The sequence below is a fragment of the Kwoniella dejecticola genome, chromosome 7, assembly GCF_000512565.2.
Source record: "Kwoniella dejecticola CBS 10117 chromosome 7, complete sequence".
Classification (NCBI taxonomy): domain Eukaryota; kingdom Fungi; phylum Basidiomycota; class Tremellomycetes; order Tremellales; family Cryptococcaceae; genus Kwoniella; species Kwoniella dejecticola.
Genome location: NC_089307.1, coordinates 1,052,594 through 1,078,153, shown reverse-complemented (window position 1 = coordinate 1,078,153; position 25,560 = coordinate 1,052,594). Strand labels below are relative to the sequence as shown.

The window sequence follows — 25,560 nt, the reverse complement described above, 5'->3', positions numbered from 1 at the left end:
TCGCATGTATGTTATATAGGGTGAATTTGTAGGGGCCCTGTGTGTTGATGCATGATGTGATGTGCATCATCGGCGTCTACAACATGAATGTTAGTCTGACCAGCTTGATCCAAATCAAATGTGCAAGATGACTGAACGAACGATGAAACGCGTCATGAATCACGCGTCCGGTAAGCGAGTGGACTTGACATTACTCGCAAAGCTCGAACCTGGCTTGCTCTTACTCCTTGGTTCACATATCTGACCTGACCACTCGACAAGCACTCCAAAGCACTAATCCTCCTGATATTTCAGTTCAAATCCTGAAGGCAGATCGTACCTTCATCAACATACTCAAGACTCACTGCAGACGTACAAGACAAGACAACCCGAGCTCGCCCCATCTCCTGAGCTCCCACAGAAATCAGAAATCAGAACCCAAAACCCAGATTAAACATTCCGAGTTCGCTAAGGTTCATATAATCCACGATGTCATTCTTCGACGATGAAGCAGAGGCCGACCTCTCCCCATCGCCTATCCGTCGTCCACGACCAAACCAACGAGCTTCTTCATCTAGAGAAGGGTCTGTTTCTGCATCGATAGGTGGATCATCATTCATGGACAGACTACGTTCCACCGTCTCTCCGCAACCCGATCCTCGACATCGGCATCAGAGCGAAAGGTCACGTTCGAAAGCTAGTGCGTCCGTATATGACGAGAGCAGTCTATCGAACTATAATGGGCGCGAGCACGAGCCAGGATCAGGCTATGGTGGTAGCTTACTGGGAGATGAAGATGAAGATGGAGGAGGTTCAGGTCTGGATATGGGAGATGGGTTTGAAGGTGAGGATGAAGATGAGGAGGAAGAGGATATGAACGATGTCAAGAAATTGAGTAAATGCTGGGTGAGGGAAAGGGGGACGGTGGAATTGGGCGAATGGCAGGGTGATTTGATTGATGCGGTCTTTGATAAATTAGAACAACAGGTGGGTGTGTCTCCCATACGTCGACGTGCATGAAATTGTTCTGGATCTGGCAATCATGAAAACATTCAACAAAACGTCACTTGAAACGTATTGACTTGTATGGTTCCCGACTCACAGCAAAAGATGGTCAACACCCTTCGCTCGGATCCGCAGACCTCAGAGGAAGAGCATTTCAAATTGATGTTGGTGCAAACGGAGATGGAACGTGTCAAGTTTCTGGTCAGGTCGTATGTCCGGACGAGACTACATAAGGTGAGTGCAGTGTATGCTTCTTATGCTTCTTATGCTTCTTTAGCACTCTATGACTTGTGCCCTCACACTTCACTCGACTTGACATGACCTGAGTTCGTTAAGCTCTGGTTGACAAGTTCAGCAAGGAATGGTCGGGTGATCAGAATGAAGAGGAAGCTGATCTAAACCTGGATCATGCACAGATCGAAAAATACGCTCATTATATAACGCTCACACCGAACATGCACCACTTGTTATCAGGCGCAGAATTATCACATGCAAGGCGGTACGTCGGTCGCTCTCCCTCTTCCCGTCCCGACTCTGGCAAATGTACAACAGAGAACAGAGAACAGTGTATCTCGGTGCTAAAGCTAAAATCCGGACCATTTTGACAGGTATACGGAATTACTACATACGCATTTCCAGCATTCCGTGCTGGATTCATTACCTGAATGGTTACGGAAGATGGACGATACTTATGGAGATGGATTATCGATGGGTGAGTTCGGTCGCTCGAGTTTCCTTGCCTTGTCTTACCTTTCTACCTCGCATCACATCCTTCGTCCGGCTGGACGAGACTGGACTGTACTGCATGCTGACCTAATTTGGGGATGATTCTCCGACAACGTAGTTTCCAAGCCGAATAGGAACACACCGGTGTTGATTTACTGTAAAAAGGACTGTGGGGAAATCACTTTAGAAGGGTAAGTCGAAATTCCATTCCGACATCGGCCTTGGTTCTCATCGCGCAGATTGCGCTGTCTTGGCTTGTCTTGTCGCTCCTCCTCCGCTCTCTGTACAATGTCCGATTCAGGAAAGGTCAGCTAATGCAACAATTCCCAATGATAGTGGTGAAAGAGCAGCATTGGCAAGAGGGACTACCCATTTGGTGAAATACAAATTAGTCGACCGGTGGATAAACCTAGGTTGGGCAGAAGTGTTATAATTTAGTCACAATCACTCCATCACAATTGTGACTCTATCGCATTCGATCGGATGGTGCGATGTAATGTAGATTCATGCCGTATGTTATCATGCATCATCACCTTCACAAGGATCAATGCCATTCTTGTGGATTGAAGAAATATATCGCTACAAGAACCAAAATACATATAATTACAACAGAGACCGTATATCCTGAGTTAAAAAGGTAAAATACAAGTGATCCAGCCAAGATAGGGGCTATGGGCTATGGGCTAGGGAATATAATGCCGAGGTATCCGTACACCAATATCTAATCTAACAATCTAGCCAAATCCGTTACGGTCCATTTCGCGGCGAGGAAAGAGGCAAAACAGAAGGGATTATAAGGTGTTACTAAACTTCGATGGATCGTTCCGTTACATTCAGTCTGAACCAAGCTGAGGTGTTGTAGGCGTCGACATCTCATCCTGATCCTGATCGTGCGCGCGAATCTTCATCATCTCCTCTACTTTCTGCAACATATCATCCAATCTATACGGCTTGATGATCACCTCGTCCATCCCACGAGCTTTGGCTTCATCAATCTGGCCTTGTCGAGCATTTCCCGTCAGGGCAATGACGAGGTTTTTCTTCAATTTGCCCGAAGCTTCTTCTTCTCGAATATGATCCAGCGCCGTCAGACCATCCATGACTGGCATTTCTAGGTCCATGAGTACACAGTCGAATGGTTGTTCAGGATTAGCATCGGTCGATTTCGGGTCCAACGACGTCGAGGAGACTTTACGTATCTTCTCCAAAGCTTCAAGACCATTACTAGCCACGTCGCAAGTGATATTGCAATGTTTCAATTGTCTGGCTAAAACAGTCTGGTTGATCAGGTTATCTTCCACAATCAGGACGTGCGGTTTCTTTCCCTCGAATTGGAATATATCTTTTTTCTTCGATTTTACCAGTGTAGACCGCTTGTTCAGGTCTCCCGATTCCTTCAAACCTTCTTCTGCTGTTGCGGATGCGGAGGCGGTCGGAGGTGGTGGTGGTTGACAAGTCCGAGCTTTGATGTAAAACCTGAAAGTCGTCCCTTTGCCTTTTTGAGAAGTTACGTCAATCCGTCCGCCCATCATATGAGTGATTTGACGGCAGACGAATAGACCTAAGCCAGATCCACCGAATATCGTATGTGTCTTCAAGGAGACCTGCGAGAATCGTTGGAACAGCAACTCCAATTCGGCTTCGGTCATTCCTGGACCTGTGTCTTCTACGGAGAAATACAGATAGACAGGTTGATCCTCTTCGATCTGACCGGGCTTGGTGGTGTGCTTGTAGTTTTCAGGAATGACGCATGGTGCAGAGTCGCCAGCGGGCGGATCAAGGCTGACATCGAACTTCAGCGTGATCTTTCGGATGTTGCTTGTTGAGGTGAATCGGATGGCGTTCGAGAGCAGATTCGTCACAATCTGATTCAATCGGACGGGATCGGTCTTGACCGTTTTCAATCCCAGGAGTTCCAGACCTTCTCCGAATTTCAACGAGAGACTGATCCGCTTCATCCTGGCTTCATTCTGGAAGATTGACAGCGTCTTTTGCGTTTCTCTGGCCATATTCACTTCGACGTCGAACATCTGTAATTTATCTAGTTGGATCTTACCCAAAGACAAGACATCATTTGATATTCGTTCTTGGGCTAAACCACATTGATAGATACTTTCTAACGCGTCTAGATCTTCTTCAATATTGTTCAACAGTTGTTTGGTGGGGATGAACGATGTCTTGTTCATGTGGACAGCCTCGAGTTGTTCTTGAAGTGATAAAAGATTAGTCTTGACCAATGAGGAACATTGCATCAAACTACTGATCGGGTTTCGGATCTCGTGTGATGTGATGTCGATCAAAAGCTCTTGCTGTCGTTTGGCTTCTTCAGCTTCTTTCCTCCTTTGCTCAGCTTCGATTACCCGCGTTTTTTGTGACTCTTCGTGCAGCTTCCTTTCGGTGATATCGTTCACACATCCAAGGATCCCTTTCATTCTAGTCCCAACTTTATCACCTAATCTTTCCAACCGGATAGCCTTGAGTTGTGCCCAGACACCATTGGTGAATTGATAATCGATCGATTTGGAGATCTCCTGATCGTCGTCGTCTCGGTTCAGGACTTTGTCCCAGAATTCCAGAAGCATAGGCCGGAAGGGTTCCGCAATGAACTCTGCCCAACGATCGACGGGTTCGTCCATGGGATAACCAGACATGTCGTGCCATGCGTTATTCGTGAAGGTGACCGTACCGTCCTCCGTCGTTCGAAATATACCAACAGGTGAGTATTCCGTCAAAGCTCGTAATTCCGATGTACGTTGCTCGAAGGCTTCTTCGAGAGATCTTCGCCTTTTGCCCAACTGAAGTTGCATATGCGCACGGGCCACTAATTCGCGAGCATTGAACGGTTTCGCGAGGTAATCATCTGCTCCAGCTAGAAGCCCGTCGACTTTGGCTTCGTCCCCTCCTCGAGCAGTAAGCATGATTACAGGAATAATCGCGGTATCTTTGGACGCTTTCAAAGCTTCAAGTAACCCGAATCCGTCGAGGTTGGGCATCATGACATCTGAGACGATCAGATCGGGTACCGTCTTCTCGCAAAGTCTAATAGCTTCTAAACCATCTCTAGCTTCTATGATGGTACACAAGGGAGAGAAGATGGATGACATGTATCTTCTAGTATCGAACGAGTCGTCCACGAGCATGATCACATCTTCTTTCTTGAAGTACAAAGTGCTCGGATCAAGCGACTTTGATCCCCGACTGGTCGATTCTTCGTTGAGACTGCCGACGTCAGATCCATCCAAGGATGGTGTGCTACTACGTTCTCGATCTTTGGTCCATTGAATAGCTTCATCGATGATGCCTTGTCCGTAAGTGGTTTGCGAAGGCCTGCTGACAATTTGTTCGTCCTCGATTGCGTCTGGAGGTAAATGACCAGAGCCAAGCGGTATTCGAACAGAGAATGTGGACCCGTGGTCTCCTTTGTCAGACTCTAGAGCTGTCACACTACTAATCGACATGACCCCTCCGTGAAGCTTGATGAGTTCTTTGACTAATGCCAAGCCTATACCTGTCCCTTCGTGAGACCGACTGACAGATTGAACCCGATGGAATCTCTCGCCGATCAGGTCGATGTCAGTCGAGGGTATGCCGACTCCGCTATCTTGCACTGTAAAAATGGCTTCTCCGCGAGAATATCTGAGCTTTACCCTCACGAAGCCTTCCATCGTATATTTCATAGCATTGCCAACAAGGTTGAAGACGACTTTCTCCCAGTGTTCGGAGTCGATGTACACTGTTTGTGGGGACAAATCGCAATCGATGCTGAACTCCAACTTGGCCTGATCAAGCCTCATCAGCCGATTCAGATGGCGCTTGCACCTGTTGTTACTCACCTGCTTCATAGCGCCTTTGAAGAGGACCGCAAGATCCCTCGTCACTACACCCAAATTCACAAGCTGGAATGATCCTTTCAGGCGCCCTGCTTCCAGGCGGCTGACGTCCATCAGAGTGGACACGAGTCGAGTGAGACGGCGACTATCGGAACGTCAGACGGGTGGTACTCGACGGTTTCAAAGGTGCTGCACTCACACATTGCGCCGGGCCATCACTAAGTTCTCGCGCTTCGGGCCTTCAGCGGTCTCTTGTAAAAGGTCATCCAAAGGACCAGCTATCAACGTCAAGGGCGTTCGCAGCTCATGACTGACATTCGAGAACAAAAGACTCTGTGGATCGTGATGTTCAGGCAGTGCACTAGCTCAGAGGAACAGTTGAACCGCTCACTTTTGCTCGATCCAGTGCCGCCAACTCCTCAACCCGCTGTTGTTCTGCCTCATACGAACGGACAGCAGCTATACCAGACGCCAGCTGTACTCTCAATCTGCAATAATATGGTCAATTTGGGTTCACCGATCAATTTGTGTATGAATATACTCACAGATGCTAGAAGGACAGATGAGGCGTCAGCTATGATTCATTCCTCATCGAAGAAGCACGGGAGCTTGCTCACAATGAATGACTCGTAATCCTCGTCGAATGGTCTCTTCAGGTTAAGACCTAATATCATTACCGCAGAAGGCACGCCATCGTCCGACTCGTTTGCTATGGGAACCACGACAGCTGCATTCGGCAATTCATCCCAGACCCGGATAGGGAATCCCGCAATCATGCTTTCACAGTTTTCCACCATGACTAGGCGGTTCTTCAGTAAAGCTTCTTTGATTGGCCATATTTTCATCGATTCTTCATCCTCATCAGCTTCGGAGTATGCGCTGTTACTAGTCAGTGGCGCGTTCGACATGAAAGAACTGATCGAAAGTGATGGCGAACGAGGGCCGTTTCTCAGGGATGCTAGACTGCTTCGCGCACGTGAGCGAACGCTGACCGTCAAACTCGAAGGAGTAGTAGGGTGATTTTCGGGTATACCGACAGCTCCTGCTAAGCGAACAGTTGCTCTGACTCCGCTGGAAGGGTCGATCTCCTTGGTCATTTCGACAGAGTTTGCTCCACTCGAGTCTCTGCGGGTATTTGCTGAGGGTAGATCAACGTGGTAGAGGGCGGCGAATGGCACATCTCGAGCATTTGCGGCCAAGATATCGATCACTGCTTCGCTGAATTCCGTCATACTCCGAGCGGTAGCTGATCAGACGAGAAATCAGCCAAAACCTTAGAATGCATGTAAAAAAACTCACATGTTCTTTGACCCATCTCTTGAACGGTGGACATCCTTCTCTCCGCCAAGACCTTGCTAGTAGTGGCAATAGTAGCATTCCATAATCCGCCGAAAGTTCCATCTTCGATCAAGACGGGTACCCACATCCAGGTGTGGTATTCCTCGATAGTTCCTTCACCCTGATGAGGCAGTTGCTTGAATAGCAGGAAATCGTCCTCTTTCGTCACCGGTGTGCCGCTCAAGACTAACTCTGATAAGGGGCCCAAAGCATCCCAAATTTCGGCCCAAGCTATGGTCCCGGACATACCAAAAATATGCGGGTGCTTGTGCATCATCTGAGCGTACGCCTCGTTGTAGATCAGGGTAAGATCCTTTCCCCACCAGAGACAACATTGATGAGGATAATGTAGGACAAGCGATGCGGCTGTCTTCAGACTTTGCGGCCAACGTTCCCGCGGTCCCAACGGTGTTGCAGCCCAGTCTGTCGATTGCATAAGATCGTGCACATCCACAGTCTTGCTATTCCATTGAGCGGGTCTGGTGACTGCCCCATCTCGTCCGAACCTGATCGCAGTCGACTTCTTCGCACCAAAATCAAACTCCAGCAATTCTTCGGTCGGTGTGATAGATTTGTTGGTGACGGACGGATCGGAGCTATAGGCGGACGGGATCGGCCTTGTCAATGTGTGATGCTTCGGTGATCCCGATGGGGAGAGAACTTTCGTCGTCGGACCAGCATGCACTTCCATATCGTCGTCCTCAGGTGAATCCCGACTCGATTGACCTGGTGTGGCCTCGATGACAGGGATCGGATAATATTGATCACCTGGATCCGATCGAGGGATAGTAGTGATGATTACAAATGAGTGATCGGCCATCTTATTTCTGCCGTTTCCTTTGGAAGTGCACCAGATGGGCATATATGTTTTCAGCAATTCGAATTTGGCGGGTTGCGGATGCACGAAATCCATGATCAATGGCCCAGAGACGATAGAAGGGAGTTGAGGTTTCGGTCCATCGATAGAATTGGTTCGCTTCGCTGACAAGGTCGGCCGCAGAGGTGCCTTTGGGCTATAAAGATTTTCGGCCTCTTGCTGACTTGATAACTCTGCCGCTTGTGATGGTGCACCACCTTGTACAGGAAGGCTGCGATCAGTTGGCGGATCCTCCAACGTGAAATTTGCCAGGCGATCCGTCAAGTCCAATCCATTCTTCTCCGCCGATGAGGTCAAATCCTTGAGGGTATCATGTCTCACGAACCATCTCCCCAGCTTCCTTGCCCCGTCAACATCTAAGCATTCCAACAACGAGTTTTCTCCGGCAAAGTTCCTCCAATGACTATTGCTCCAATAGATCTCGAACGGGTGAAAAGGCTCGTGCCCTATATGTGGGCTCCTCGAGCTTTCCGCATTTTGTTGATCTGGGTTAGGGGCGATCAAGACGAAGGCCGGGTAAGGGTATGCCTGATACGATGTAGCCCAGGTACATCAGCACACTTCAGATCATAAGCCTTAATATGCAGCTCACCTGGAGATATTCTTTCGGTATCGAATCCGGATCTATTCTATTCTTGCTCGGCATCGTGGTTGAAAGGCGGGCAAGGCTGGACGGACCAAGCGATCAAGACGAGAGGAGCCAAATGTACCTATTGGGCGATACGTGCTTGTTGCGTCCGTTTGATGTTGATGCGCGAAGCCGGATGATTCCTGTGCAGAAGCGATTGAAACAGAACAACAATGTTAGATTAGATTTTCCGAGACGCCATGTAATGAATTGGATTGATTAGGTTCCTAATTCCTTAATTCCGTGGATGTCTGTCTATGAACCTAGTTCCGATGTTGATTCTATCTCTGTGCTACTTGCCATTCGTCGCCCCTTGAAGGAGGGTATACAGGTTGATGATAGCTTGATCATGTGGTTTCATTTGATGAATGTCGAGATGAAAGCTGGAAAGCTGTTGTGATTTGTAAATTAACGGTCTGGCCCATACCAATGCGCCTACGCACAGACCGTCCAAAATGATGGGCCGCTGAGGTCATCGCACGAAACTCCGTACACCTAGAAGAAATATTTCTGCTTTCAGGGTGAAAATTCAGGTACAAGAGCAAAGCAAAATAGCGGAAACGGAATTCAGTGAGTGAGTGGGTGGGTGGATCTCAGGGTAAAACAAGACAGGCGTGATATTCAGGGTTCATTGCCGAACAACATGATGCCATGACGGAACCAAAGTGACATACCCCATCTTGCCATTCTACATCTTGCTTGCATCAGCATCATTAATTCCTCGAACAAACGAACAAACCACGCGATTGGAGTCGCACTACGAGTACTCGCTGTACCCCGGTAATCTCACCAAACTTCGCCATGGACGCATTTTGAAATCATCTGCATGAGCATTGTGTGAGCAACTCAGCTCAGCCAATGATCTGGAGATGAGCGGCTACATGTATCAGCAGGACCCGTAGGAAGGTGTGAGTATGAGGGCATATCTAGTTTCGTGCATTGGGAAATTAGTCGAATGGTGGTGAGACTGACCGTGCGTGTGGCTTTTGGCCAACCTTTGAGGACCATCCTTCGAGCGGAGGAGGGCTCTTTCCTTTCATCGTATGCTGAACACTGGATGCAAGGATGTTCGACTTGCTGGTCGTCTGATTTATGAGCAAGGTTGTGCACCATGTAGAGTACTTCAGACACAAGCTATGGCATGTTGCCCTCTCGTGCCTTCCACTTTATATCCATTTCTTCCTCTGAATTGAAATCGCAGACTCCTCGCCATATCCACCTACACCAGCCCAAAACACCACATCTCACGATCTCTATCCGCGGCCTTCAGCTCAGAGCTACCACTATCCACTCTGACACAGTTAACCAAGATGTATGTAGCTTCGAATGCTAAGCTGGTCGCACAAAAAGACGATCTCCGCTGGTGAGTACAACCTCGACTCTCAACAGCTCATCCCTGTCCCTGTCAACATATCAGAGATTGATCCCGCTCCTGATCGTAGGATAGAGGGTGCACACACGCATTCCCACACACCACCTATCCTCATCGCTCCAAGCCCTCCCAGCCCATGGTCGTGTACTATACCCATCAATTCTTACCAATTGTGCGGTATCAACGAGCCAAAGACGTTCTTCAATGGGTGAGTATACTCTATTGACCTGCAACTCCACAGAATCACTTGGAACCTGCACCACCACAGGGTGGTCTCACAATGCTGTCGCTGACGAGATGTACCCGATGCTAATGGTCAGTCCCGATAACTTACTTGGTGGACACACCGGCTCGTGTCTTTCCTTGGCATATTTCCATCCTGGCTCATGCCGCTCTTTTGACAGACCCTCACTCTCTTCTTCGACTTTATATATAACCGATTCGACGACAAGAACAATGGGCTCAACGCACTCTGCTCCTACTAAACCGGTCATGGCGCAAAACCTCTCTACTTTCGCTGAGCAGTGCTTAGAATTAGCTCTTGCCAAATCTGATCTCATCCGATCGACGAAATGCGCAGAAGATTCCAAATCAAGATCGAGGAATGTGATCCAGACCCATAATGATCAAGTACAAAATCAGCAGAACGAGGCGGCCCTCAAAGTCGAAGCAGAGGAGGCCATGAACGCAAAAGGGAAAAATGCTGATGCTGATGATGCACAACTTCCTTACACACATCACATCAATAATGCTCTTTCGCAAAGTGCCCCAGTGTTCGGTGGTGATTGTCGTTACCATCTCACGCTAAAGCTCAACAAAGCTCAAGAGGAAAGGCACGATCCGAGGCCTCCTACTCCTACTCCTACTTCTACTTTACGCGACATCAAGATGCACCTTGATCGATCAGAGCCCGGCACGATCCAAGACGGCATCTCTAAGTCTCAGATTGAGCTCTATGACTCAATGGAGGTGATGGGTAGAGTAGCTACCGAATGACGACTATAACATCCCCTCAACAGTCCATACGACTTTTACGTGTATGGGATTCATAGTCCTTGCGCCAGCTTAGAGATGATACTTGTACTTGCTTTCCATACAGTAGATCGATACCCTTGATGTAAATCCAGTATTCGGTACAGCGCTATTGCTATTCAAGTATACTCATCGATCAATCATCCAGTCAGTCAATCAATCAAGTCATTACTGGCCATCTTTCCTGACTCTCTCAACTTTCCCATCCACTATCCTCTCTTCCCAATCTTCGCCTATATCCCCTGGAGGATTTTCCAGGATCTCACCAATCTCAGCATCCTTTTCTCCATTCTCGACTCCGCCAGCTACAACACCACCGCTCGGCATAGCGGTATTTGCTTGTGCTTGGGGTTGAGTATACTGCGAAGCAATCGCTTCGGCTCTTCGTTCCCTATAAACATGTTTCGGATTTCCCGTTCCCGTAAATCCTTGCTCCTTGTCCTGAGTCCGAGACTGATCTTGCTCATCAGGCTTCTTGGATGAACGGTTCGATTCGAGACCCTCGGTGTTCGATGATTTGCCCTTCGCTTGAGCAGCTGCCGAAGCTATACTACTCGGATTGTACTGTTCACACATCATCAATAATCAGATCAAACTGTTTATCAACGATCAAATAACGCTTGACTGCTCACCTTCTTGAACCGCTCGTAATCTTCCAGTACACTCATTCCTATGGAGTTCTGCTCGTCAATCATCATCAGCCAAGACCCCTAAAAAAGGTGTCGATGACCCGTTACATCACAGAGCTGAACGAGAACGCACTTTATACAATTCAAGTAATATAGTCTTCTCGGGATTTTTCAGGTCCACGCTGTGCCCCTTGTCCAGTAGTGTTACCTGTTCAGCGACGGTGTGGATCATGCTCATTCTTTCCAGTCTATCCGATTGTCTGGTATTGGTATCGATAGCATACTAAGCATACATAACAGTCAGCCAATCAATCAGGGGGAATACCAAAGGTTTGGATCGGATTGACATGTTTTACACACCTTGATCGGGCGATCGTTATCCGTTGCGAAGCCATCTTTGACGATCGTTGCTGCAAGTTCCGATAATTGCTTCACGGTGGCTTTCGTGGTTCCATCTATCGGTATGATTCGCTTACACCATCTGTACAATTGTCAAAACTTTTTTTTAGCTTTCAGCACAGCCCATCTGCGGTTTTTGTGTCTCTCTGTGCGTGAGATATAGACAGTCACCTACTTCAATTGTGTTCTGGCTGAAGATTCAGCTTGTTCCATTATATGCCTCACCAGCTTGTACGGTGACAAAGGGGGTAAAACATTGATGTATATGACTGTGTCATGCCATGTCAGCTTGCATTATTTTCGCTGAGGTCGTTCTGACCCTCAGATTCTCGACGTACCGCATATCATATCATGCGAACAAAGTTCTAGAATGGAGGATGTAAGCTCAAGTTCAGTTTGTCCCGAGCGGATGGTTATAGCATTACCACGATGGAGTAAAACGGTACCCACGGAATCGCTTTGATTTACTCTCCTGATCCATCGATTCCAGATCCTTCTTGAGCTGAGCCTCGAAGTCCAGTTCATCAACTCCCTCATCTTCCACATCCTCTCCACCTTCGATGGTCTCGGGATACAGTTCGTCCGCTATCTGCAATGCGGACATAGTCATAAGGCATTGCATTAGCACAGATCGCTAGGCCGACAGCTTGGTGAAAGAACAACTGAGCTCACCCGTTCGAGGTAATTGATCAGTTCCGCTTCGGCACTTCTCTCCTTGTTCATGATCGTCGTCACACATATACCAGGTGCCGTCAAAATGTCGGGCTACACCATTTCACGCAGAAGGTCATCACAATAAGTATTTCAACGCAGCTCCGGTGATGATTCCACGAGGTTCGTCGTGCTTACCAGAGGATTGCTCCTGTACTTCCCCAGAGGATTCAGCTTGGGCTTTCCATCGTCTGGTCTATCGTCCCTGGGCGGTCGTCTCGATCCGCCTCCTCGGTCACCTCTTCCTCGACCTCCACCGCCTCCTCTGCCTCCTCTATTTTGACCTTGGAATTTGTAGAATTTGTGCTTTTGAGCGGAGGGTCCGCCTTGGGCTTTACGTTTCTCGCCTGATGGTCCAGATTTGTCGGACATAATGACGATGACCTTGAAATGTGCGTACCGGCTGCTGATTGTACAGAAGATTATGATGCCGACTCTTGACATCCTGCGGGTGATGCAGATCATAGAGCAGCTGTTTACTGATGATGAGGAAGAGGAAGAAATGTCACGTGACTCGAGCGATTGTTTGTGGAGTCTCCACTAAACCGGTCTGAGTTACGCTTTGTCCTGTACCCTTTGGGCATCTTTATGTATGCTATGGTATGAATTATGAATTAGATCTGACTTACGAGTACATGCATAGGTCGAGATGATCATAATCCGATCATGGCAGACTATCCATAATGACAAGACCACCGCCTCCCATCGATCCATCGTCGTCGCGCAACATCAATGCCGACTCTCTTCCCTCGACACCGAAGTCGTCCCGTTCCGAGATGCCCCAAGCGTCATCCGCTTCTCACGAAGTTCGCAGAGCCCGCTCGTCCTTCTTCGCGGGACCTTCGACCCCTATCAACGGTCATGGAGGAGTCAATACCCCATACAAGCAGCTAGAAGGTACCAGCACAGCAATTCCAGTGTCTTCCTCAAGTCACACGGGGTATGGAACGTATTTACGCCCACCTAATGTCTATGGCGTAAGCATGAAATCGAAACCGGGCGAACCATCGAGCAATTGGAACACCCTGCAGGAGCTCATCGGAGACGATGACGACGATGCCAATGACGAAGAACGTGCAGGCAGTGATAGAATATCCAGTCGACCAAGTGCAAGAAGTCTGAAATCTCTATTTATTCCTCCTACACCGAGGGAACAGCGAAGTCAACCGGTCGATGCACATCAAGTCAGACAGAGGATAGATGAATTACCTACAATCACGGACCACCTCACCGGCTCGCCTCCTCAGTTGAATGGTGAATTGCACTATACCCCTTTCGCTGAGCCGGAAACTCCCACGGAAACCCGTCCGGTATTTAGTAGATTACCATCATCTCTCAGAAAAGGTTATGGGGCTACGGACAGCAATGACACTGCAAACGCAAAGAAGGCATCGAATACTCAGGAGCAGCCCGAATCAAGAATGTCGGATATAGTCGCCGCCACGCAGAAAGCAACAAAGACCAGGTCTCGTGAGTCATCGATGATGCTGCAGCGGCTTGCCTCCCGCCCAAACGGTTGCATGACTGACTTACTTGTATAGTGTGGCAGAAATTCTGGCCTCTGTCCCCAGTGACCATCGCCATCCTGAAATGCTCACTCGCATATCTGGTCGCTTCTCTGTTCACCTATGTACCCTTTCTTGCCGAACTTCTGTCAACGCAATCTCAAGTAGACGCCCACGGCCGAGTCACTTATAAACCCGCAAATTCAGCACACATGGTAGCTACCATTGTCGTGTATGTGAGTTGTGCTCATGTGCACTTGTTTCTATCCTATGAGGCGCCAGCCCGCTCTCTTTTCTTCTATCCGCTAATCCCACTTGGTCCCAGTATAATCCGGCTAAAACTCTAGGCAACATGCTTCTTTCCACTCGATATTGCTTTGTCCTAGCGGTATTCGGATCCCTCGTTTCTCTCGCAGCGATGGGAACGATAGAGCTTTTCGATCATTTTTCACCTTCGCATGGCAGTGCTTGGGACTGGATCAGCGAGACGGGTGACTGGGTAGTCTGCGTATTGTGGATAGGAGGATCAATGAGTACCCTTGCGTGGTCGAAATTATGGGTCGGGAATGCAAGTTACAACAGCGGTATGCTTGATTACTGTTCAGGCAGTACCCAGCTGATAAGCGATTCTCAGGCTGCTCGATGGCTGCCATCATCATCTACAGCGTAGTCATCAAGGAAGGCGCATTTCCTAGATTGCTAGAGGCGTTGTACATCGTGGCTGTCGGAGGTGAGCTCATGAGACCTGCTTCCGCTCATCAGAGCTGCTGCCTACGATCATCAGACCCTCATCGTATCAAATGGTATCCCGACTAAATCCTCCTATCGTCTAGTCGCTATTTCGATCGTCATTTGCGTTACCATCTTCCCATCATCGGCGACATCCAAATTCCAAAACTCAATCGCTAAATCCCTCAACTCTTTTTCTACCTTACTGGATCTACTTACTTCCACGTTCTTACTGGAAAAAGCAGTGATCAAAGGCAATCGAGCGAGTCTGAAAGACGCCATCAAATCGCATTCGGCCGGATTCAAGGCTTTAAAAATCACCTTGGCAGAAGCGAAACATGAACGTATACTGGATACTCGCATACGCGGCAGGAAGCTGCATCTTTACGATGCGGCTATAACCAGTCTAGCGAGATTAGCTCAACATCTAGCATCTCTCAGGGGAAGTACGAGATTGCAAGAGAGTCTCATCAGAGCTGTTCGGGAGGGCAAGATAAGTACAGAGCACTTTCATGCGCGTGAAGGAAAAGGTCATTCCAAATTGTCGATGAGCGTGGTGGATAAGATGGATGATAGACCTGGACCTGAGATGAGAAGGAATACGGATATAGAGAAGAGTGTCCAGCTGTTCATGAAATTTCGAGGAATGGCAGGTGATCAAATGAATGATCTGAATGTGAGAAGGAGAGTCAAGCTCTGTTCACTGTCTTAAAGCTGATTAGTATTGTGCAGGGTCGATGCGACGAGGCGCTCGAAGCTGTACAATTGCTCTCACAGCATGAGCTGCACAACTCGCCGGTCGACCTGAGCACGATCCGAGAAAATTTGGCTAGATCTCTCAAGGATTTCTCGAATAGCAGCAGCCGAGCGATTAAGCGGGTTTATGCTGGACCAAAAAGACGACGAGGAATATACGAAAGTGATTCTGATTCTTCAGATGGCGAGAGCTCCGGTAGTCCGTCTGATCACGAGCGGGACGACAAGGAGAAGGATGAGGACCTGGATAAGGGAAACATCGTTGGCGGACCCAATGAGACTGTCTTTCTGGTGTACTTGTGAGTCAGCTTATTCTTTTGCAGGCTTCCCAAGAACACGCGTGGACAACAGTAAGCTGATCCTTGAAGTTTTTTAGTTTTCTTTTTACGTTTGAAGAGTTTGCTAGAGAATTACTGTTCCTTCTGGAGACAATGCAAGAGGTAAGCTCGAGATTGGATCATAGGTCTCTGTTTCACTAGCTGTTTCACCAGCTGACGAAGGACCTGGTAGATTGTCGATGTTCAACCCGTTTCAACTTGGGGCCATCTCAGATTGGTGCTCTTCGATAAGAGGGAGAAGAAGGAGAAAAAAAGTCTATATCTATACAAGCAGTTGCGTGAGTGTTATGAGTCATACAGATGGCTGAGCCGGCATAGGATACACTGATACTGACTAGAGGCGTGTTGTGCATATATCAGAAAACCTTGTTCCGATAGATCCATCTAAGCTACAGCCTCCGCCCTTCCCCAAAAATCGAAATGATTCGACTGGATCGGTCTTGACACCAGACAGGAGGTACCTGAATGCTTGGGGAAAGACCAAGCAAGCCTTCTGGAGATTCGGAGAACGGCTTCGAGAGCCAGATATGAGATATGCTATCAAGACTGGACTGGGTGGCGGTGAGCTAATTGTAGCTCTTTCTATCCGCCGGTGAATCTATCTGATGGGAATCTGCACTTAGCGATACTGGCGGCCCCAGCCTACACTGAAGCTGGGCGACCATTCTTCCTTCAGTATAGAGGAGAGTGGGCATTGATTGCGTATCTTGCTGCTATTAGTCAGACTGTTGGACAGACCAACTTCCTGTGGGTTTGCCGCTCTTGCATCAGTAACGTCAAGCCAGGCTGAGCTGAGGAAAATTTTGTCCATAGATCGCTGGCCAGAGTCGGTGGTACAATGTGAGTTGGGCTTAATCAGTTATCCACTGCACTTGTTGAGGGACCCATGCTGACGAAGAGACAGTATTGGAGGTCTTGTGGCAATCATCTTCACCAAGATGTGAGCTGGACCATACTCTCCTTGGCTACTCTGGAAGGATTGCAGGGTGTGAGCGCAGAACTGACAAGTACCACAGTGCTCAGGGCAACAATGTGGTTTTGCCTATATTGGGGTTCCTCTTCGCCATACCGTGCTTCTACGTCATCACCCAGATGCCAGATTACACCAACGCTGGGAGATTTGTGCTTCTCACCTACGTGAGTTGATGAAAATCTCAAGAGATACACTCAATCTGTATGGTGATTGGCTGACTCGGGGATTCTGTGTGGATGACAGAATCTATCTTGCTTGTACACCTACAACGTACGGAATCAATACGATATCACAGTCGAGCAGATAGCCGTGCAGAGATCAGCAGCAGTGATTATTGGTGTCCTGTGGGCCGCGGCGGTATCGAGATGGTGGTGGCCTTTCACCGCTAGACGAGAATTGAGATTGGGTCTAAGCGAGTAAGTAAAGTCGAGTCAGCTGGCTATTGTACGGTTTTATGCTAACCGACTGAGGGACTGATAATTGTATCATTCGGCTCAGCTTTTGCTTGGATCTTTCCTATCTATACTCGAGACTCGTGATGACTTACAGCAGAGGAGTCAACGATCCGCAAGAACACCACAATGGTAATGCGGACGCAGAGGCCGAGGAAGGAGAAACCACCACGTTGATAGGCAACACCGCCGAAAGTGGGTTTTCGCATCTGAGCGCTAGTGTACGGCAGTTCATGGCTATGTGAGTATTCTAGTCCGTCTGTATCAGCCGGTTGGGGGTTTTGTCGATCCACTTCTGCGCGTATTTCGCTGAATAGCTGAGGCATGTGATATAGGGAACTTCACCTCCAAAGTCAGATTCTGAATCTCCGATCATTGTTGGCACAAACGAAGAATGAACCCCGGCTGAAAGGTCCATTCGCATTTGCATTCTACAACGAGGTGCTCCTGAGTTGCGAGAGGATGTTGGATAGATTACATAGTATGAGATGTGTGACCACAAGGGATGAATGGTGAGTACGATGTGTCTGGCCTCACCCTGCCTGGATGCTATACTTTGCCAAGAATTGACCTTAGCTGACTCTACGACTGCAACGATAACCATCTTTCCAATAACAGGGATCAAGTGAGTGTTTATTTGAACATTCCATGATTCTGTGCGACAGATTAGCTGATATGAGGTGGTCTATCAGGCTATGAGAGAAGAATTCGTTGTACCTGTTAATCGGGAGAGAAGGGAAATGGCAGGGCACGTCATTTTATATGTGAATACCTGCTTCATGTCTGATCGAACAGCATAGCATATCACAGTAACACAATCGTTCAATGGCTGATGATCGAGTCTCCGTCTGTTATTACCACAGTTTTACACACTCTCCGCAGGATTCAGGACTCGTACACCGTTACCACCGTATTTGCCCCCCGCTGAGGAATCACGGCAGAAGTTGATATCCGCTATTCGGGGCTTGAACGTGGTTAAAAGACGTAGTGTCAGAGGAGGAGGTAGACACTTATTGTTTTTCGCTTATGCGACTGCTATGCAGGTGAGCGAATATCTAAATCATTATCATCCAGTCAGCCCTCAAAATGCACACGGCTGTTCTTCTGTATTGCTGAAAACGAAAGGGAACTGAGCTGGGCTGATGTGAGTCAACCTGCGTTGACATTTCAGGAGGTCATTGCGGAACTGGAGTATCTGGGAGAAATGATGCAAGATGCCTATGGGGTGATCTCGCAAGCTACCAAGAAGGATTTCGAGGATCTGTTTGCGACTCGTACCCAGTCAGCGACTGAAGAAGAATCGCTTGTGGGAAATACAGAGAGAGGCGGCTGAGTGGATCAGGATGAGCTTGAGGATAAGACAACCGGACGATTTGAGGATTATGCTGTACTTTGTGATTGCTCTTTACGAAATTTAACGATTAACGATACAATGCTGTACGGTGTCACGTATATTCTTATGTATGCTTGCAATTCGAGTCTCCAGCTTGTAGATCATTTTGGCTCTTTCTGTGGCACACGGTGCATATGAGCCCCCTCCGATGTACTGTAGCCGGGTCATGGAGTTATTTCATTGCGATCCATCAGACATGGGTAGAGCATCATACATGATCATTAGAATTCATTGGTCATTAAGGCATCAAGTACGATATTACAAAAAGCTATGCAGGCAATCCTCAATACCACCTGAAATGAAACCAAGCAGTGATGCATGGAATTCCAGGAGTAAACTTAACTTATCCGCATGCAGATCGAATTCAATCCAATCCAATCAAACCAAATCAACTCAAATCAAGTCAAGTCAATTAAATCAAATCATCTCCCAACCACCTTTTCCCTTACTTCGTCCTGTGCCAAAATCCGCAGCCCCTGCAGCTGATCCACCCAATTCTCCTTCTCTGGATCTTACGAGACTCATAAGCTCTTCAATCTTTTCTCCTTGGTGCTGCTTAATCCCCCCTCGGCCAATTTCAAGTTGTACATTCCTCCATAATTCAGATAACATCCCATCTAACGTCTCTTTTCTCTTCATCCATAGATTGCCCATTCCCATTCCCATTCCCATTCCCAGTCCCAGTCCCAGTCCCAGTCCCAGTCCCAATCCTCCCGAGGCGGTGAGGTGGTTGAATTTGGGTGGTGGTAATTCCTCAGGTGGGATATTGATGTTTATCGATTCCCCGAAAAACTGAGATAATTTACCTGTTCTTCGTCTTCTGGCAGAATGCGATTGCGCGTTGATCGTATCCCCATTGTCGTTTTGAGTTTGAGTTTCATCACCTTCGTCGAGATCAAGGAACTGGTCGTACGATCTTGGACTTTGAGGCGAACCAAGTAATGGAGAAGGCGGAGTTTATATCCGAGTCGATTCGCTGGAACGTTTGTGCGATGTCTGCGTAGGTGAAATCGGTGGAGAGTTGATGGACAAGCTATCCATCATTTCGCCTAATTTTGACTGGTCGTTCCCGACTAAATACAATAAACCTTCGAGAGAAGCTACGTAGGCATCGTAAGCTGATCCTCGATTTGCGCTACCGTTGCCATTGCCATTGCCATTGCCGCTTGCGCTTCCGCTTGCGGCGGCAGGTGGACTGTGCCGCGATGAAGCAGCGCGAGTAGGGGAGATAGGTGTTCTTGGTAAAGGTGAAGGTAACGGCGAAGCTGCGGCGGATGAACGGTGGATGTATTCTGACGGCGGCTTGTCTCCTAATACCTGCAACCATGTTATATCCCTCGAATCAGCCTTCGCAAACGAGAGGGCGGGAAAATGCATTCACCTGCTCCAATTTAGCGGCCCTCTTTCTAGCTAGACTCTTCTCCTCCTTACTCAGACCTCTGGACGTTTCGCCAAGATCGATGAAGCTCGCATTATCCGCTGCTTTCATTGGATTTGTCGAACTGCCTTTCCTCCTGAAGTTTGACGAATTTAGTGGCACTTTTAGCTTCGACGACCATTTGAATGGCGTAGGTGTATCTTCGAATGACATGTATGATTGCTGTGCCGGGGACGGCGATCGCCCCATATGTGTAGTCTGGTGCGAAGGAGGCGAATAAGATGGAGCGGTCGGGTTGTTTGGGTTCAGCAGTTCTGGTGGGATTGGGGCACCCAGGAGACGGTGCAGCTGATACCAGAATCAGCTATGACTTCTGCTTTGACTGCCTAGCTCACCTTGGCAAGCTGCTGTCTCCTGTTTTTCCTGGTCAATTCCTCTTCCTCTTTCTCGCTCAAAAGCCAGTTCGAACTGTTCATAGTAGTCGCAGTAGGTGGTGTAGTAGGAGAAGAAGCCTGACTCTTGCTCTGCTCTTCTGAAGATCGATTGATACCATTCCTCGAGCTATGGTTGAAGGAATTACCCCTGGAGATCGTATGAGACTCTTGTAGGGAACGCTGGACGTACACCTTAAGATCATCTCTTGTCGCCCCATGGACATTTGGCGTCTCCCGACCGCTCGTGAAGCCTAGGGCAGCTTTCGCTCTATCCGCCAAGGTAGTCTTGGATCTTGCCAGACCCGTTTGATCATCGTCCGGGGAGCGAGAAGTCTTGACGCGATGCGGTACGACATCGTCCCGTTCCCATTCTGGAGTTCTTCTGCCCTTGCCTGACGAGGGAGGGGTTTTTGGCCAATTGTCATCGGTATGTTTGGTCATGTAAGTTGAGCTTGTGTTGATGGGATCAATCACCAATCTCTCGACCTGATTCTCGGGTAACGCTTCACCCAGCATCTGTTCTAGCTTTCTGGTACGTCTAAGAAGTATCGCTCGCTGCTCCGGCGTGAGGTCATTCCGAGCTCGTATATCATTGAATCTGCCGATGTTGACCTTGTGTCCAGGCACAGGTGAGGGTGCATACCTCTCCTCGTTTCGAGGTCTGGTCGGCGACGGTGGAAGCAGGCCAGACATCGTGTTGATCGAATCACTCAATGACGGGTGAAGTGATGGTAAGGAGTCGATGGATGTTGACCTCAGGTGTGTATGAGCTAGCGATGAAACTGGGGGAGAAGATAGTAAGTCGGTGTGCGCTACTGTGTGGGAGCGATTGTGGGATGCTGGCCGACTATGATTCGGTGATAGGGGCGTTGAGGCAGTGGCTCTGTGGCCTCTCGGTGGAGGGGGAAGTCCAGGTCTGACGAGGAATCCATTGATCAGCTGTAGCTTTGTGCATGAGAAGACACTACTCAATGCACCAACTTACGATACGCCTTTCTGCTCAAGGACACTAGCAAGTGCATTTCTGTCCATCTCCATGGTGGCTCTCGCATTCTCAGCGCCTTCACCTAACATCCTTTCAAGCTTACTCAGGTTCCTTGTGACTTTTGCCGGTCCTTGATTATGATCGTCGTCTATCTCGGCTGGCACCTCAAGGTTGGAAGGTTTATCGGTGGGTACGATTCGTCTGTCATTCCTTTCGCTTTGCTTCTTCAAGTAGTCTTCGATTTCAGCCTCGCTCTCAAGGTGCTTATGCAGGATCTTCCCGTTGGGCGGTGTGAACACGCCTAAAGCCTTGCGCGCTTCCAGAGCTGTATCATCCAGTGCTCGACCTGAGTAAGCTGAATTGCTCATGGCGGTCTCTGCTGCAGACGACATCGACAGTGGCCTCGCTCTTGTTCGAGTCGGAGTTGTGTTCAGACTTAGCTTCATCTCTGAAGGAGGCGAATTGAAAGGGTTGATTTTGGAGTTATCGTACGGACTCGCGCGATTGGACGTGAGGATGCTTGATCTCGGATTCCTGTAGCCAAAAGTCCCGGCGCTCGACCTCTTCTCCATATCAGGTCGTCTCTCGTCTTGATCCTCGAATTCGTTCAGGTCCATTGGACTGATAGGTGAATTGATTATTTGCTGATCTGTCGCGACGGCGGCCTCTGGGATGGCTGAGAGCAATGTCATACCGTTCGGCGCTGATGGTCTTCTGAAAGGGATAGGCAGTGTGCTTGGATCCGGAACATCAGGTACGGTCGACGGGGCAGAGAAATCGGAGAAGATAGTCGTTCTTGTCATGCGTAAAAAGGACTTATCCGTATCTTGAGGTACTGACTCCGAAGAGGCATATGTCGAAGTATAATTCGTAGGTGGACGATTGGGATTGTAAGGGATGTATGGCTGTTCGGCTTGTGATTGCACGACTGAGGAAGTTGCATTTGACCACCTCCAATAAGATTGGTCCATCCCCGGCTTGTTTTGACCAAGCCCGTTCTGCTCTGCGGTTGCGGGAGCTCTGAAGGCCGAAAGCGAAGGCGGCTGATCATCGATGATCTCTTCAATCTCGTCATCATCCATGTCAAGGGGAGAGTTAGGTGGTCTAGGTGGACGAGGAGGTGATTGCGGTCCTTCGGATGAAACCCCTTCGGTTTGTCTTTGTGGGGCCATGTGTTTCGGAGATGCGGTAGTCATGGCGACGGGCGATTTGGGAGATCTGGGTGAGCTCAGAAATGTATTTCGTTCCGGTATGAGAGGGGGAGATATCGTTTTGCCTCTCACTTTGCTCATCTTGTCAGGAGTAATCAGATCCAAGACATTGATCAGATCTGCTGAGCTTCTCTCAGGGACGTAGGCAGTCTCTACTCGTCGGTTTGGCGAAGCGGTGGTCGTGCTTGGAGTGATCGATGAATGAGGGGTATCGTAAAGTGCAGGTAATTGAAGATGAGACGATGATGGCGACTCGAAAGGATTGGTAGCAGTGGTGGGATGAGTAGGTGAAGGTGAAGGGGGAAGGGAGTGGGGTCGACGTGGTGGTGTGAATGGGGAAAGAAGCATGATGTTTTCACGGAGAGCGTTTATACCTCGTGTTCGGCTGTCATCCGGTGGCCAATGTTACTCGTCTACCTTGTGTCCTTCCGTCCTTGAAGAAGCATACACTTCAACATACAAGTGTATCGATTTGATGTTGAACAATAGACCGTCGAAGGCGTAGCAGTGACATCAATGACTGATCGGCTATTGGGCTGGGAGAAGCTAAGAATGAGATCTATCGATCAAAAGCACACATTATATCAATCTTCCTGAGTGGGGCGATGGGACACACAGACAAGTTGTGTGACGAGTAAAAAGCTTACCTGAGATCACTGATCATCTCTCAAGCCGAGATACAGACCCGCTTTACAAGCATCGTGCGATGTCAGGTTGCCGCCCTAGGTCTGCAATGATTTGCACCAAGTTTGGGCATCTTCGTCTCGGAGTGAGGAAGGAAGCGTTCAGCGTTTCATCTTGTCAGTAGTACTCCGATCCAGTCGGCTGTTCATCCACATTTGCGGAGCACGGACCGCCTTTCTACCCATTTGAAGCTACACACGGACCACTAGTCAAAGGGAAACACACACAAGATGTGTTTCCCCTTGTCCCTTCCTCCAAGTCATCACATGCTGCGAACTCGAATTTTGTGAACTTGTTGTACATGTGAGCTTCGCTAGGACGATCATCTTTATTGGAGTGGTTGACGAGCTGCATGATTGGGTAGAAAATCGGTTTGTTCGGTATATGATCATGAATCACGCTTCAAATCTTGTTGTTTCGGATCGGACGCTCGGATATTTCCGGTCCCTTCGCCTGCATGATCTACGAATACGAAATCAATAATTTCGGAACGAGTGATCATGATAACCTCGCCTCAAGAAAACTGTCTCATTGACGATTCCTCACTTCAAATGAAACTGACAGCGAAAGGATACAGAAACGATCTGGCACGTCGACCAAGTCTTCAATCAAGTCAAAGCAGTCAACATGAACTGCACATCTACCCTGATACGCCAGTCGCTCGCGCAAGCTGGTCCATCCCGAATACGCCTCACCGCAATCCCAACAAGCCGGTGCCGATGCTTTTCAACTTCACTGAGGACAGAATCAGGCCATAATCGATGGTCGAAGATACGGCATAAGAAAGGTGCAGCAGATAAAGAACGAGGAGCGTTATTCGCAAAGCTCTCAAAAGTTCATCTACTTTCTTCTTTCTCTTCTTCTATTTCTGCTACTGTCTTTGAACCGCGTCCACGCTCAGCTTCGTTGAGTTGACCGAATTTCGATGTATAGGAAATCATAAATTCGATGAAACCCCCTTTATCGTCCGATCCAGCTTTCAACTCGAAACTAGCTACGGCCCTCCAACGGGCGAGGGAACAAGGCCTGACTAAACAAGGTATTGAGAATGCTATGATCCGCGCGAAAAGCGTCAATGATGGTACGGGTCAAAATGTCGTCTACGAGGCCGTCGCTCCTGGTGGGAAGGTGGTCATGCTTGTGTAAGTTGGTCCTTTAGATCTGTTGTTCAGCTTTCTCCTCTTTCTGCTCCTTGTACCCAGTACATCCGAGCGCGTCTCCGGTTCCCGATATGATCGCGTTGCACCGGGTATGAGATCATCAGCTGATATTATTGGGTTGTTCTACGCTCCCAGCGAATGCCTTACTTCGAATCCGGCTAGAACCGTGAAAAGGGTGAAAGAGATCTTATCAAAGAACGGGTAAGCTGCTGCAATCCTCCATCATATCGCTTGCTCGCAGTAGCAGCAGAGATAGCTGATGGGCTATTGAGAGCAGAGCACGAACCTCGCCTGTGTTGTTCATGTTCAACAAACAAGGTCTGATAACTCTGCGGCCGGAGACTGGATCGAAAGAAGCGAATTTTGATCACTTGTTCGAAATCGCCGTCGAGGGTGGTGCGGAGGATGTGCGGGAAGTCGAGAGCGAGAGTGAAGAGGGTGTAATGGAGTACGAGGTGAGCTACACCTGTCTTGCTTGCCTCACCTTGCAGACTGGATTGAACCAGAGTGGACTGGACTAGGTTTGAATCAGAATATCGAGCTGTCTGGCTAGCGAGCCGACATCGCTGATTTGTTGGTGTATGTATGACATAGATCTCAACACCGACTTCGGAATTATCATCCCTCACTACCCTCTTCTCAAACCCACCCCATTCCGCCAATTATTCGATCCAATCTTCGGATCTGGTATTCGTGCCTACTGATCCTCTGAAAATACTAGAGGATGGAGAAGAAGGGGACGGAGAAGGGATCAGTGAAGAGACTGCTGAAGGGGTTATGAAGATTGTAGACCTTTTGGAAGAGGAAGGGGATGTGGTGAAAGTGTGGACCAATCTGGAGGATTAGTATACTCTGGGTCTTCTATGAAGTATTCTGACAACGAAAACAAACATGGGACCCGCTCATTCAGCTTTCATACCCCCAATTTTCGTAAAACTGATTTGACTACTACTAAGTCAGAGCACCCAAGGAGGATTAAGACGACAAACCACAGGATATATACTGTAGTATCCACACATTGCGTTTCTATGTCAGG

At 48.5% G+C, this 25,560-nt stretch overlaps 7 protein-coding genes across 7 annotated transcripts; 4 read left to right on the top strand and 3 right to left on the bottom strand.

Moving 5' to 3' along the window:
* Positions 1-468: 468 nt before the first annotated feature.
* I303_106025 (uncharacterized protein) lies at positions 469-2,143 on the top strand (the record flags this gene model as incomplete). The annotated part of the gene is made up of 6 exons (XM_018409332.1): positions 469-966; positions 1,084-1,218; positions 1,401-1,483; positions 1,593-1,696; positions 1,829-1,901; positions 2,047-2,143. 6 exons carry the CDS (start codon positions 469-471, stop codon positions 2,141-2,143), a joined length of 990 nt encoding a protein of 329 aa, XP_018261605.1.
* A 400-nt stretch (positions 2,144-2,543) lies between these two features.
* Positions 2,544-8,401, bottom strand: I303_106024 (uncharacterized protein; the record flags this gene model as incomplete). Its single annotated transcript, XM_065969298.1, has 7 exons — positions 2,544-5,489; positions 5,544-5,685; positions 5,740-5,873; positions 5,932-6,015; positions 6,158-6,786; positions 6,840-8,283; positions 8,348-8,401. 7 exons carry the CDS (start codon positions 8,399-8,401, stop codon positions 2,544-2,546), a joined length of 5,433 nt encoding a protein of 1,810 aa, XP_065825370.1.
* Positions 8,402-9,693: 1,292 nt separating this feature from the next.
* Positions 9,694-10,751, top strand: I303_106023 (uncharacterized protein; the record flags this gene model as incomplete). The annotated part of the gene is made up of 3 exons (XM_018409330.1): positions 9,694-9,746; positions 9,826-9,963; positions 10,160-10,751. The coding sequence occupies 3 exons, from the start codon at positions 9,694-9,696 to the stop codon at positions 10,749-10,751; spliced, it is 783 nt and encodes a 260-aa protein (XP_018261603.1).
* Positions 10,752-10,955: 204 nt separating this feature from the next.
* On the bottom strand, positions 10,956-12,898 carry I303_106022 (uncharacterized protein; the record flags this gene model as incomplete). Its single annotated transcript, XM_018409329.1, has 9 exons — positions 10,956-11,351; positions 11,420-11,467; positions 11,550-11,699; positions 11,777-11,897; positions 11,991-12,084; positions 12,154-12,180; positions 12,266-12,404; positions 12,488-12,580; positions 12,665-12,898. The coding sequence occupies 9 exons, from the start codon at positions 12,896-12,898 to the stop codon at positions 10,956-10,958; spliced, it is 1,302 nt and encodes a 433-aa protein (XP_018261602.1).
* Positions 12,899-13,209: 311 nt separating this feature from the next.
* On the top strand, positions 13,210-18,612 carry I303_106021 (uncharacterized protein; the record flags this gene model as incomplete). The annotated part of the gene is made up of 20 exons (XM_065969297.1): positions 13,210-13,996; positions 14,068-14,267; positions 14,357-14,615; positions 14,666-14,761; positions 14,865-15,436; positions 15,493-15,815; positions 15,893-15,956; positions 16,027-16,132; positions 16,215-16,415; positions 16,478-16,601; positions 16,668-16,694; positions 16,759-16,794; positions 16,871-16,991; positions 17,071-17,243; positions 17,326-17,520; positions 17,615-17,791; positions 17,898-17,904; positions 17,972-18,043; positions 18,143-18,322; positions 18,451-18,612. The coding sequence occupies 20 exons, from the start codon at positions 13,210-13,212 to the stop codon at positions 18,610-18,612; spliced, it is 3,882 nt and encodes a 1,293-aa protein (XP_065825369.1).
* Positions 18,613-19,089: 477 nt separating this feature from the next.
* I303_106020 (uncharacterized protein) lies at positions 19,090-23,028 on the bottom strand (the record flags this gene model as incomplete). The annotated part of the gene is made up of 5 exons (XM_018409327.1): positions 19,090-19,594; positions 19,754-19,989; positions 20,054-20,398; positions 20,446-21,400; positions 21,470-23,028. The coding sequence occupies 5 exons, from the start codon at positions 23,026-23,028 to the stop codon at positions 19,090-19,092; spliced, it is 3,600 nt and encodes a 1,199-aa protein (XP_018261600.1).
* A 963-nt stretch (positions 23,029-23,991) lies between these two features.
* On the top strand, positions 23,992-25,370 carry I303_106019 (uncharacterized protein; the record flags this gene model as incomplete). Its single annotated transcript, XM_018409326.2, has 5 exons — positions 23,992-24,198; positions 24,298-24,506; positions 24,660-24,725; positions 24,802-24,979; positions 25,119-25,370. 5 exons carry the CDS (start codon positions 23,992-23,994, stop codon positions 25,368-25,370), a joined length of 912 nt encoding a protein of 303 aa, XP_018261599.2.
* Positions 25,371-25,560: the final 190 nt, after the last annotated feature.